This window comes from Lepidothrix coronata, unplaced genomic scaffold, assembly GCF_001604755.1.
Source record: "Lepidothrix coronata isolate B3197 unplaced genomic scaffold, Lepidothrix_coronata-1.0 Scaffold252, whole genome shotgun sequence".
Classification (NCBI taxonomy): Eukaryota; Metazoa; Chordata; class Aves; order Passeriformes; family Pipridae; genus Lepidothrix; species Lepidothrix coronata.
This window is the reverse complement of record NW_016690432.1, coordinates 840,917-854,720: the sequence shown is the minus strand read 5'-3', so window position 1 is coordinate 854,720 and position 13,804 is coordinate 840,917. Positions and strand designations below refer to the sequence as shown.

The 13,804-nt window shown below is 45.1% G+C and overlaps 1 protein-coding gene across 9 annotated transcripts in view; it reads right to left on the bottom strand.

Annotated features, from left to right (window-relative positions):
- REEP1 (receptor accessory protein 1) overlaps window positions 1-12,816 on the bottom strand; it is a 68,980-nt gene extending 56,164 nt beyond the window's left edge. For 8 of the 9 annotated variants that reach the window (XM_017835239.1, XM_017835238.1, XM_017835243.1 and 5 more), the window contains exon 1: window positions 12,697-12,800. In XM_017835239.1, the coding sequence (XP_017690728.1) occupies window positions 12,697-12,728 (32 nt within the window). In that variant the 5' untranslated portion in view covers window positions 12,729-12,800. Of the gene's footprint in view, window positions 1-12,696 lie in introns of all 9 variants that reach the window. The other variant, XM_017835240.1, reaches the window with a different exon arrangement.
- Between the last annotated feature and the right edge of the window lie 988 nt (window positions 12,817-13,804).

Below are 13,804 nucleotides of genomic sequence, written 5' to 3'. Positions count from 1 at the left end.
GATCAAAGAATCTGATGCCCACAGATATATGCAATATATGCACGTATTATAAAAGTTGGGATTTAAAATCCAGTTTCACAATTTGGTGAAGAAATGAAGGTGTTTGACTCAGTTATTTTTAATGCCTCCAGACAGCAGTATTGCTACCCAGATAGTCAATCCTCCTCCTGTCAGAAGATGCCATGTTCCCATTTGCATTCAATTTTGATCTCTCCCAGACTTCTCACATCTCTCTGAATTTCAGGCTTTGGCTGAGAGCATTACAGAGAAAAAGGGATAAGCCATGCCACTCTCTTCTATTCTGCATTTCCCCAAACACAAATGTGTTCAGATCAAAGCCTGACACAGGCACAGCTCCATTCCTACACCATGAGGAATACCACTTCGTTTCAGGCTTGGATAAAAAGCCCGTGCATTGCACAATTCCAGACTGTAAAGGCTTTGCCTCTCCCCTTTCTTTTGGCTTAGTGACTTCACCTCTTTTCCGTTCTCACCTTCTCTCTCACACATACACCTTGCAGCTACTTAAAATATAAAATAAAATATAAACTGAGGCTCAGGAGCCAGATGGAGACCTCATAGAAATAACTTGAGAGGAAAGCAAAGGGGAAGACAGCCAATGCTTCTAGGACCAGTACAGAGATTTCTAAGCAAGCAGCTGCTTGAGAAGGCAGCTTGTACTTTTTGTGGGAACGCCCACACTGCCTGCTAGCTTATGTATGCTTTTCCATCATTTCTTATTCATTAATACTGCTGGTTTAAATGCCACAGTCCAGTGCTTGTTCTCCTTCCCAGGCAAGAAGATTCACATGGAAGGATGACAGTGTTGCAAGTGCCATTCTCAGAAACAAAGCATCACTATTCTGAAATTAAATGGTTAAACTGCATCAAACACAACACACAGCTGTATAAAATGTGTCTGAAGAACTGAGTCTACACAGACTTCAGCCATTTATGGACTGACTGCCCAGAGTGAGTTTTCTTGGTTTCAAGAATATACCTAAATTATAATACTGTTTGAATAGGGACTTGATTTGTTACAGCCAAGTATCTGCAAACCTCAGCAGAATAATAATTGAAAAAGAATGCTGAGCTATTCCAGTGGTTTTATTGCACATCTGAGGGCAAAAACCTCAGGACACAGTATATCAAAGAGGAAAAAAATATCTAATTTATAAGTAAAGCCTTGGGGGTGGGGGGTGGGATGGTGGTTTTACAGAATGGGTTTACATGAGATTAACTATGAATTACCACAAGCTACACAGAAAGCAAAGTGGTTCACTTTCAAGTACCATGTAAAATCTAGCATAGTATTTATATACTTAAAATGCATGTCCTGCCTCATGGACAGCAGGCAAGATCTTTCACTGGCTGTTCAGTCTCTCAGACAGCTCTGCTCATTCTGCAGAGATCTAGGAATAATCTGTGGAAACATGCACAGGGTCTGCATCATCAATCACATCTGTCACATCCCCTCGGGCCCTGGAAATGGCTGTCAGTGAGCCCTTGGGATACCCAGGTCTGGAAAGGCTGCAAAGCAGCACTGATTTAAGATAGCCAGGACCAGGGATGCAAGCTAAGAGCAGGCCATGGTTAGCCAGCACCCTCTATAACAGAGCTTCACATAAGGGCACATGCACAAAGCATGAGACATTACAGTTTCTACCTGTCTGATATGATTAAAGTAGCTTTAAAAACACATGGTAGGGTGCAATAAGGCATTAGGATTCTTCAGACTGAATTTAAATATGAGATGGTCATGCTCTCCATCCTCAGCTTTCAGTGGGTATTAACAGTTGGTAGAGAAAAGCTGGAGAGTGAAGCTCAGCAGAACTCCAGAGCTGAGCTTAGAGGTGTCTTGGTTAGAGGCTTTGGGACAACCCAACTGGCTTTGGCTGCTACAGTGCAGGTAAACCCCTACTCCTATCTAGTGATGAAATTCCAATATTAAAATAAAAGGATTAAGTAACTGTCCTGACAGAATCGTGATTTTAGGAGCCCTCTATCCTCAATCTGTCAACACTCAAAAGGCAGTTTAACTTGAAGCTCATAAAGGACAGAAGTCCTCCACTGAACAAGCCAACTTCTGTCCTGTAATATTCAATTTTCTAGGATCCAGCTGGCACACTCTACAAGGCCCTCACCACTCCAAGCTACAAACACAGCCTTGGGATTCCGACCTGGGTGGATTTACACTGCTCACTGACTTCAGCAGAGCTGCACCAGCTGACACAACTTGTAGCCTGAGTATTGCCTTAGGGATGAGAAAACAACCGAGGTTTGCACTGAACCAGCATTTTTCAGCTCTTTATTCAGTCTGCCTCCAAAATATCCAGCCTTGATCCTTCAGGTTTACCACAAGCCAGGACTTGGAATTTTTGTGGCAGTTCTCATTAAAATTGGGCAATGACCACTTAGCCTATTTCTATGGGCAAAACAGAGAAGCTGTGGTTATTCCAGAGATGAACTTACTTTTTTCCCCTCATATACTGTGGGGTTTTTGTTAGAAGGTTACATCAAGAAGCTTTCTATTTAATTCCATCTTTTCTGTTTGGATAATCACACTTCATTTCGCAAGGATTCTGTAACTCTGGTCATGTGCCTGTAAGGCTTTTTTTGAGTGCATAAAATGATACACTTAAATTTGATTGCTAGACTAAAGAAAAAGACTTGGTGCAATTCCTGATAGATCAAAGAATCTCCAAATCTTCTAAGTGAATGTGTGGTTTCCCAATTATCTCTAAGTGTTCAGGTGACCACAGCAGTCTGTGTTACAGACTCATGACAGTTATGGCTATATATATCCCTAGGTATGGATATATGTATGAGATGATATCCTGAGAAAGGATCATTAGACCTCAGTTTCCCCCTAAATCATCAGAGTCAGCAGGGGATTGGTTTGACTGATGGCACTCTGACAGCTATGAAAAGAGGTGAGCACAGTGTAACAAGCATGAGAAAATTCCTACAACATTTATGCAGGAAACCATTTACTCTTAGTTCAGTGTCTGGGTTTTTAAGGTATGTTTTAAATAACAGCTTCCCCTCCGCATCTGATCCTATGAGAAAGACCCTTTCTGTATATAGGACAGCAGAGTGTGTTGCCATGGAAATTATTATGATCTACTTAAATTCAACAAATCCAGCCTTATGGGGTATATTCCCTGGAGTATCTCAATTTAATTATTAATGTTCTTTATAAACAGCAACATCCTTCTGCTTTGACTGAAATCCTTACAAGCAGAATGAAAACAATAAACCTGGAAAGCAGCGTCCTTTGTTCAGCTGCAAAACAGGTACAATTAAACCAGGGAAAAAGCAAGCAGCCTCCAAGCTACCCTGTCAATGTGCTTCAACTCAGACCCAGACAGATCACCTGCTAGCGGGAAAGTCTCATTCAGTGCCTGTGTCCATCATGCCCCAGCCTCTCTGCTGTGAGCTCCAGCAAAAAACACCAGCTAGGATAGACGGCTTTTTTGTAGAGGGACATGTTTAGTGAAATCTAAACACTGACCATCAACTTCTGTAGAACCACCTGTCTTGTGCTCCTTTTCCAGTCTAACCTCTCAATCTTCTCCCATGAAATATGTGACTAAACCCAAAGCCTTTCAGCCTCAGGGCAGCTCCAGCATCCGTCTCTCTCCTTCACATGTCACCATGAATTCTGCAGGTAGGTTTTAGGAGCCAGATGGTGTTATTCAGGCTGACTTAACACTGGGGATAGTTTCTTGTGGATCACATAATATGGGTGGCTCACAGGTCCAAGTTTAGACATGCACAGAACATGTTCTCCCAAGTCCCCAGCAGAAGAGACAGCAGGATGAGCAGAACCCTTCCATGAGCAGGATGAGGCTCAAGAACCTCAAGCTGCTTATCCACAGAAGAGCCTAAGGCAGAGCATGGCCCAGGGCAATCCTGTGGGAACTGCCTGAGGCAGAACAGCAACCTCATCACTAGGGCTGTTTGCTGTGACCTGCAGGCCGGGGGAGCTGCTCTCCCCAATGCTCACAGCGAGTGTCAGAGCACTGGTGCTGAAGACATCAAGACAAAGGTGACCATGAAATATTGTGATGACCAGAGAAGCTCGTCTTCCTATCATTGCCCTGCTCTTTGCCTTCATCAGGTGTTTCCCATTTATTCTCCCTGGAAGGGTGTCCTTGAAATGCCACCCAAGATTCCTGCTTTCACTCCATCATGAGTGCTCCTCAGGGACTGACAGTCAGGAGAGCTCTGCCACAAACATCCCAGAGCATCCCTGGATTTTTGACCTTTCGCTTGCAAATTTCAGTTCAAAACTCATATTTACCCTGCCCCTCCAATTCTGATCCAGAGAATGTGCCTCATGTCCACATCAGGGTCTATCACATGTAAAACAGAACTGGTAGCTTAGATGGACAGAGACTACTTTACAGGTACCAAATTAAGAAAGAATAAATAACTTGCCCTCTTCCCACAGGGAATTTACACCACCGCTGAACCCAGGCTCTTGGTGTTCTCATACAAAATCTGCCCTTTCCTTGTATGAGGTTGGTTATGGGTCATAAGCCTCCCTTCAAAACACGAGGCCAGAAATGTCTGGCAGTTTTTGGCTTTCCTCTATAAACACTTACTTAGAAGCTGGAAGCAAGAAATAGAATAAATGAGCTCAACTGAGCTGAATGAAAGGAAGCAGCAGTATGAACTCAATAGAAGTGTTTCTTGTGTAGGAGCTGCAACTGTTTGTTGATGCTGATAGCACTGCATTGCCTGGTAGACTCACAGGCAGGCTACACACATTGCTCTGGCATCCCTGGGACCCATCCAAAAAGGCACAAAATTCAAGACATGAAGGGCATTCTTTGTAGCTCCTCACAAATAGGTTCTTCAATAGTGGTTTTGTTGTCCTGTAAAATCTGCCATTTTGGAAACCAAAATATTACCATGGGCTCCATAAGAGAAAAAGGGGAAAGAGAGACTGCAGCTTTATTGACCTATTGATTGATTCCTTCTTTGAAACTGGATGTTTATTTATTAACAATTAGTGCATTAGCAGTAAGGGACGCAGCAAGTAGCATTTGAAGGAACAAGCCTTTGCTAAGTGTGACACCAGCTGTCCCCCTGTCACTGCCAAGAGTAAATCTCCAACTTGACACCTAATCCTCTGCCTCCATATAAATGTGCATCCCTTCTGAAACATAATCCCAGCTCTTCATTTCTACTTACTGTACAACCAGCTTCTCTCCTTCTTCGGTGCCATCCTTGCCCTTCTTCTGGCTCTGTACTGCTTTTACCAGCCTGCAGGTCGCTGCTTTACCACGTAGAGCAAATAAAAGTCCTCTGTCCTCCCCTTCTCTTGCAAAATGTGACTACAAGAAACAAAAAGCAGGGTACTCTGCCAAGGAGTTACGCCTGTTCCGAGGCTCATATCCAATGATGAAGTGGTTCTGTGTACAAAGTTTGGGAAAGTACCACCCATGTTTCTAGCTCTGGAATGGCATTCCAGGTCTGGAGTGTCTTCCCAAGTCCTGCCTGTGGAATGAGCAGGTGTGTCCTGTTATCTCAGAATATTCTCTTCAAAAGCACACAAGTCATGGGAAGATAAAACACAGTTTTCATTTTGTCACTTCTTTTAGCTCCTTCTCACCACTCTGCTCACCATCTGTTTTGCCTGTATTTCATCCGTTTAGATTTGGAGCTCCTCAGGGCAGGAATCTTTTACTACATGCATGTGAAATGCCAGAAAAGAGTATGAACTCTGTACCAGTAATGCTGTCACAGAGGTATTATGAAGGAGCACAGCATCAGCCTCATAAATGATTCACCCAGAAGGCAAAGTGATATGTATTCAGACCGCATTTGTTTTTCTATTAATAAGAACTTAGGAGAACCAACTAGAGACTAACCACCGTCTAGGTGCTGTAAAATAAAAAATACTGAGACTTGCTTCCCCAGAGTTTGCAATCTAAGTAGCATACCAGTGATAACAAAAGTATGTGGCACCTTCCCCTGCAAAAAGCAGCACATGATTAACTTCAACAACACAGGTGATTTAAGTGAGATTTTGCCACATCAGTGTTTTGCTCGCAAAGAGCCCGATGACATGGATGCATCCCTCCATTAGCCATTTCACCTCACAAGACCTACCTGAAATCTGAGTGGCCCTGATCAAGTCAAGTGGACAAGTCAACAGAAGGAACTCTAGACTCAGATCCTTGCTACCTAATGAGGACATAGAAGGAATTTTGTCATACAAAGGTTTTACAGCAACCCAAACTGGCCAGTACTTGTGCAGCACTCAGGTCTTCATCCATCTTTATGATTAGCCTGAAAGTTCCCAAGATACCATCCCTGCCTGCTGAGAACACAGAAGCAGAAAGGTGAATGCAGTGCTCAGTACTCAGAAGCAACTGCTCAAGTAGGAGGCACAATTGTACACCCTCCTTTGTCCCATCTGTACCAAGCATCTCCTCTTGACCCAACAGCTCTCTGTGCAACACACTGCCTCTTCTAATGGAAGCTCCTTGGAGATGCCAGTTTCCCTCTCAATTGCAGTAAGAACATGGAAGAATGTTTCTCAACCTTTCCTAATCACTGGACCACCCAAGCCTCTAAAAGGAACTCAAAGCTCTTTTTGCACTGTTGCTTAAGGAGAGATGATGAATAATAAGTCACACAGAACTGGTAAAATGTCAAAATATTAATATTTTACAAAACTTCAATTCGGTAGATATAATTACAAAACTAGTAACTAAAAAAATAAAGTAAAAAATTGTGTCTTCTCTTTACATCAGTCAGTACATAATTGCCTGTATAAGGGTTTCTGTTTCAGAGCTGAAACATTTCCATGGACTGTTTGATGTTTTGTGGACTGCCAGTCATCTGTGCACCACAGATTGAGTACCTTGGATATAAATCTCGCTGCTGGGACCAGGAAACCAATTTTGGGCAGTGTGATGCCTGACTTAGTCACCTGAATTAGGCAGTCTGGCTGTTGTATCCTACTGTCTGTGACACAGAGGATCTGGAAGGGAATAGGTGATCATTCAAAATACTTCAGCCTTTGGTTGTTTAACTGCTTCAGGCAGCATGTGTTTAAGTCTGTAGGTTTGCTCTATCCCTCTCACACCCGTCACAAATCCATAAAAAGAATCACAAACACGTTTCCAAATTCCCTTCATCAGACTCCCTTTTATTAATTTATTGACTAAGGAGCCTGGAGGAAATATATTACCTTGTTGCCACAGATTTTCTGTGGAATATTGGACACATCACTTGATCTCCCTGTGCCGCAGTGCACTTACCAGTACAATGGCAATAAAAACCATTATGATGATCCAACACTAAATTAATCCTTCTAAGTGCTTTAATACAGTGAATGGAAAGGGTCCCACAAGGGCAAAATACTGTACTAAGGCAGCTGTGAAGATCAAGCCCCTTGGCTATATTCCATGACTTCCAGTTTGGTACAACGTCCTTCCTTACCACACCAGGACCAGCAGGATCTGTGATATGCACACAAGCAAACCTCCCCCATTGGGGCCAGGAGCATTTCCAGCACATCTGTGCTTGGGCAGGAAAATCTGGGTCACGGCTGCCAGAGCAGGAGGCAGAGCTGTCCCCTGCAGCGTGATCACAGGGTCACATTTCACACCAAGGGCACGGCAAATGTCGCACCTGCGCTGGGCACTGCTCTGTCACTTACTGTCACCAACAGGTTCTGCCCCCTCAGCAGAGCCAGAGGCTGCAGCAGAGATGCACGTGGTGGATGGAGCCACAGAGACCACGTGCTCTTCACGTGAAGGACAGCAGCAGTGCAAGGCTGCAGCACGTTTTGGAGGGGTTACATCACTGTTTGTAAAGTTTTGTAGCAAACTCTGCAGGTATGGCAAGTGGTCTGCCCTTCACACTTCCCAGCTCCAGAGCACCTGAGTTTACTGCAAACTTGTCCCACAGCCTTAGCCAAGAGCTCAAGCCACACTTTGGGTCCTTTGCTGTATTTTCAGATAATTTTACATTGCTGCTATGAGGCCTTTACAGAGCAGCAAATACCTCAATCCTTCACCTTACCTGCCAGCACCAAATAAATAAAGCAGCTTGTAAAGAAAGGACTTTCACATATATGACACATATCAATTGAAACACTAATGCTGACATATCAATAACCAACAGCTCGGGGCTGTGCTGTGCTTTCATGAGGGCAGCCCTCGCCTGCTTGAGTGGATCCTGTCTTTGCCTCTCATAAAGACGACACAAATTATCATTTCCTACCATCAGATAATGTCTATGATACGACTTTTCAGGTTCTGTTTCATTCATAAATTTCTTCAGGCTTCCCATACACATGAAAAGCAGGAGGAGGAAAGATCTGCTAAGTTTCTCTAAAATGGAAATTCCTTACTGATGTAAAGATTAAATCTGTGTCTGACTCAGTAGCACTATGGATTGACACCAGCTGAGGATGGGGGTGGTCAATCTCACACACCCTTGCTAAAACAGCATCACAGTAACCAAGAAAGAGAAAGCTGACAAATTGTGGCAGGGAAGGGAATTTCACTTATAAATTTAAAGAATTCTTTGGTTTCTCTTTGATTTTGTTCTGACTTACCTACTTCCAGGGACAGCCGGAAGAAAGGATGCCATCCTCTTTCACATCAAACCATAAGAGATCAACCAGGCCATTACTGATATTTTGATTTAAAAGGAAACAAATGCAGGCGAAAAAACCATAATTAAGGCTGTGGGGTTTCATCATTAAGAACATATTTAACCATTTCATAGTAAGTTACTATGCACTTCTAAGCTTCTCACAGCAGGAATTCAAGTGTTTAAGTAACACAGTACCATCTCAATCATTGATGATCTGTCTGATCCAGCCTCATTCCTACTGACATCTCCTTCCTCTGCCACATGTTCCAGAAGGCTTTCAACAAGCAGTGTGATGTGCCTGACTTTCAGAATCTCAGTCAAAACTTATATTTCTGTTTTGCATGATCCCAAGCACAAAAAACCAAGTTCCATGTTTCTGAGAAAGGACAGGATTTCCACGCCAATACAACAGGCTATATTTACATATACCACTTTAAACTCCAAAATGCCTGCAGACAACAGCCAAAACGTAGAGCAGACCAGTAACCACCCAGGATTGCCAGTGCTGTGCACTGTAACTGAACTGGACAGTAATAATGAAGACAGATCCCAAACCCTTCTCCTAGAGAGGCCTCCACTATTTGAAGCAAATAGAACCTCCTTTGAAATGAATAACAATAAAGTGCAGATGGTAGGACACGCCACTCGTCCCTTCTGGTCGGTCTCAGGGAAGATAAATTCAGCACAGTTCATTACACTCCACAGATGAGGAAACCAAGATACAGGTGTTCCAGGATGTCCTTTGAGATGTACTCAGAGATGATGAATAAAAAAGGGGCTGTAACTAATCCACAAGTAATGATGTTATCCTATTCCAGTTATTGTGAGAGACACAGGAAAAAGTAACTCCAAGATGCAACAATTGCAATTACAGTAATCGTAGACCCCCCTTGGTGGAAAAGTCGCCTGTGAGCCATTACCGTGAGGAAAAAAAATTCCAATTTTGTTCTCACTGAGGTCAGTGAAAAAAAACTACCTGGGACCACAACACAATGAGAACTGAGCTCTTAAAGGAAAAAGATATCCAGGGGCAAGATTATCTTTTTGTTTTGCATTTGTACAGTACCTATTGCAGATCCTAAACATAATAAAGTCTTCAGCTTTAACACACAGCTATGGCAGTATAAGATGCTGCTCTGAAGTTATGGTTTTTCTTCTGGGGGTTCCTAACACACAACTCTGCAGGCAGAACAGAACCAGCCAGCACTCTGGATACCAAGCCCAGACACTAAAGGTGAAATGAGGTTTGCAGTAAACTGCCTGACTTCCCACTGAAATGGGTGAGAAGTGCTCACAGGCTCCTCTCATTCAGCAATATTTTAGAAATAGAAATTGCTAGGACAGAGTCAGTAAAAAACAAATTAGAGACAACAGAAGCAGCAAAGCACCCAAGACCCAAAGCAAAGGTTTGCCTTTTCTTTTAAAGCCCTTTCTGTTAGCTGAGTCATATCAGACATAACCCCTGTGGAGATCAGCAGAAGTCATAAGAGCACAAAGCAATATTCACAGTGTGACTAAACCACACCACAGCACTTTCCTCATAATCCTTATCAGCTAACAAGATTTAATGAAAAAAACAACTAAATAGACAAAAGCAGGGGAGAAAAAGCACAAGCAGTTGGCCATTCTACTGAAAGCACAGCTATCTGTACTGATGGATCAACTAGTGATTCATAATGAGACGTGGAAAACCAGATTACATAGATTAAATCTTTGTCATGATCCTAATCTGCAGACCACTGTACACTAAGGAGTCAGTGATCCACCTAAACTAACCTGGATGGGTGGAGGTCTGTGCTGTGCTGCAGGTGTATCCTGGCCTGTATGTCTGGCCAGTGTTGGGATGTACATACCCCTTGGATGCAGGATCAACTCGTTCATCACCTGAAATTAAACCACCTGCCTGTCCTTGTTTGCCTTCATCTAAAAGTGTCTCCTGTGAACATCCTTTTCATTTGGCAGTAGAAGAGATGAATAGAAATACCTTTAGAAATAAAATGTTCTGAGAGCTGGAAAGACAAAAATGTAAGGTAACCTTTCCACAGACAGATCTGCATGGTGTGCTGCATCAGACTGGAGGGCTTTTCCATGTCAGGCAGCCTGGGGTTTCCAGCATCTTATGGAATGTAAGATTATTTATACTCTCCTCTTTTTCTTTGCAATGTTAGCTCTAGCAAATGGTATTTTAAGCAATACTCTATGAAGTCCAAGTTTCTTGCTGGGATCATAACAAATCATCACTTCCTGATGCAAAATACTTGGATGTATGGAGGCATACTAAGCAGTGCAACAAAAGTGGTGACCAAGCTTGGCTTGCCCTAGGTTTCCTTGCAAAATTCTTTTTAAATTATTATTCTGGTTACTAAATTATTAATATTTGCACTGCGTATTCAAATTCTTATTTGCTATTGAAATCGTAGCATAACAAATAATTGGTACTGCCCTCTACACAGCTGATTTCATGCTGTGACACGTTATTCAGACAGCAGGACTGTGTGGTCAGGTAATTACTTGACTGGTCAACTGCTCCCTGTCCTGCCCCTATCAGATTTTCACTCAGTCCATGTGTCTTAGATGAAATGACCCATGTATATGTGCATGTGCTGAGACAAGTTAACTATCATCTCTGTGTAGACATTCTTTGTTCTTGAGCATTAGCTGGGTAACACAATGACAGGGTTTTTTCAAAGTGAGAATTAGTCTAGTAGAGAAGAAAGAAAAGCTGCCTTGGACAATACATGCTATATCTCACATTGCTGGCAGAGATATCTGCACAAGTTATACTGTTCAAATTAAATCTTAAATATTTAACACGCTTTCCCAGAAGGAAGTGCAAGCCCAATAATGGCCAGCAACAGCTGCAGCTGAATCCAGATGACAGACCTCCAGCAGCTAAATTCAACTCTAGAGCCCCCAAAATCTCCATATCTGACAGCCACCCAACGTCTTAATGAGCTAGCTAAGATCAAGGTGAGTTTTCCTTTTGATGTTTCATCTCATATGGCAAAAGAGACCTTGAAAATGCTTTCTCAATGCTGGAACTATGCTGATGGTGCAACATCATGGCACGTTTCTTTCAGACAAAGAAAGTGACAGGCCCTCCCAGACCCTCTACAATAACTTAAGAGCACAACAGATGATCTCCTGAGTCTGCAGATATAGGCATGAAACACGTAAAACTGGCAAATGTTTCATCTGATTCAGCGTACTAACCTCGCCCTGCCACATTTCCAGAAGGGAGATCAGCCATTCTGCTGCCCCACCTTAAGCCTGTAATCCCCCTTCCCCGAGAATTTTCCTAGTGGCATCAAAAATGCCCTTTTCTCAATAAACTTCTTCTCAGGTTGAGCAGATGAACATATACCTCGAGCTTGGTCCCTTTTCCCCTGTTGCCTGGGAAGAATTTTCAGGGAATCGCTACCATGTATTTCCACCTAGAGCACTTCCATCCACGGAAAAGCTGTAGGACGAGTGCAAAGACCCACACGCTTCTTCTCTCAGGCTGACAGGTTAAAGGGAAATCGACACCGTCTTTTGAGAGGGTGGGCGGCAGGTTGCAAAGAGGAAAGGAATATTTGATATATCTTTTGCAAAACAGAGGGAAGAAAGCGGTGGCGGCGGCCGGGAGACCCCGCGGCCGCCTCTCCCACGCCCCCTCGCGAGCCCCCAGCCGCGCCGAGCCCGCTAACAAAGCGCCGATGCCCAAATCCACGTCCGTTTTCCCACCCGCGGATGCTCCATTCCCCCTCCCGACCCCGAGCCCGTCCAGTGCCGAGCGCCAGGCGATGCCACCCACCCTCCTTCTCCGCTGTCACCTTGCGCTGGCACAGCGCGGCCGCGCTTTGCCCTCCACCCATCCAGTGGTTTTCCCACGCTGGAAAATCCCGCCTGACCCACCTGCCTCCCCCGCCGGGCAGCCGAGCGCCCTGGCCCCGACAACAACCTGCTAAATTTAGCCCAGTAAACCCAGCAGGGGCGAGCGGGGCGGGCGGCGCGGACACCGCGCACACACACGCGCGGACACGCGGGGCACAAGCCGCAGGTGCCGAGCTTGTGCAGGCAGCTACTCACACCACTAGCCTGGAGATGATCCATGAGACCATGGCGCTGCCGGGTGCCGCGGGGCTGGCTCTCCCGGCTGGGAGGGCTCGCCCGGTGTGCTCGCCCGCCGCCGGCCGCCGCCCGAGTGCGCGGGGCGGGCGGCTCGGCCATCCGGCCCCGCAGCCTCAGCGCAGCCTCACTGGCGGCGCCGCCCGCAGCCAACGCGCAGCCGGGCCCGGCCGCCCACACTGGGCAGGGCCCGCGGCCGCCCCCCGCGGGAGGAGGAGGAGGAGACCCCCAAGCTCCCCGATGCCGACCCCCGGGAGGGCGAGAGCTGTGGGGTGCGGAGGGAGTCCCTGCCCCACCCATGGCATCGTGCGGGTTACGCGTGAGCTTCAGCACCACCGCAGCCGAGCAGGGCACGAGGGAGACCCTACGGACTGTTCATATCAAAGTAAGGGCAAAGCTAAGGCGCGGGCTCTTCGATATAAGGAAAGAAAGGGATTTCTCCATTTCCTCACACACACTAAAGTTTCCAGGCACAACTGACAAGGGATTAGCCACACAATCCAGGTGAATTCCCATCACTGCCAGCAATCTCTCCTCCACATCACTTTTCATTAGGGGGTCTCACGGCTGTCAAGACCGATCTCCATGAGGAACATCTGCCCATACGCAAAACAACAGATGTTGGCTTGACCTACAGGTTGTTTTTTCCCAAGTTTCCCTTGGGTCCTTCTTTTCCTTCACTACACTGGCACATGCCAAATGTGGTTAGATTGACAGAAATCACCTTTCCCTGCTTTGGTTCTTCCCTTCTGTTGGAAGCACAAGTGCCCATGGCAATTCATGATGTGGTTTAGTCTTGTGGCAATCCTGAGAAATCTCAAGGTTGCCACCAGTCTACGCCCAAGCTTCACTTGGAGGCTGGTCCATGGAGCAGCTGGCCTGGTTTTTGGTAATAGGACCAGGGCTCCAGCCACCCTGGTTGCACTGCAGGATCGCTGCCTCCATGCCTCACACATTGTTCTTTTGGAGTACTTGGCATCTGCAGCAAATTTTCCCTGTTATTCTGAGACAGCGTAGTTGAAAGAGGCTGAAAATCCCTAACGTATCATAAGTAACCTGTGAGGAACCC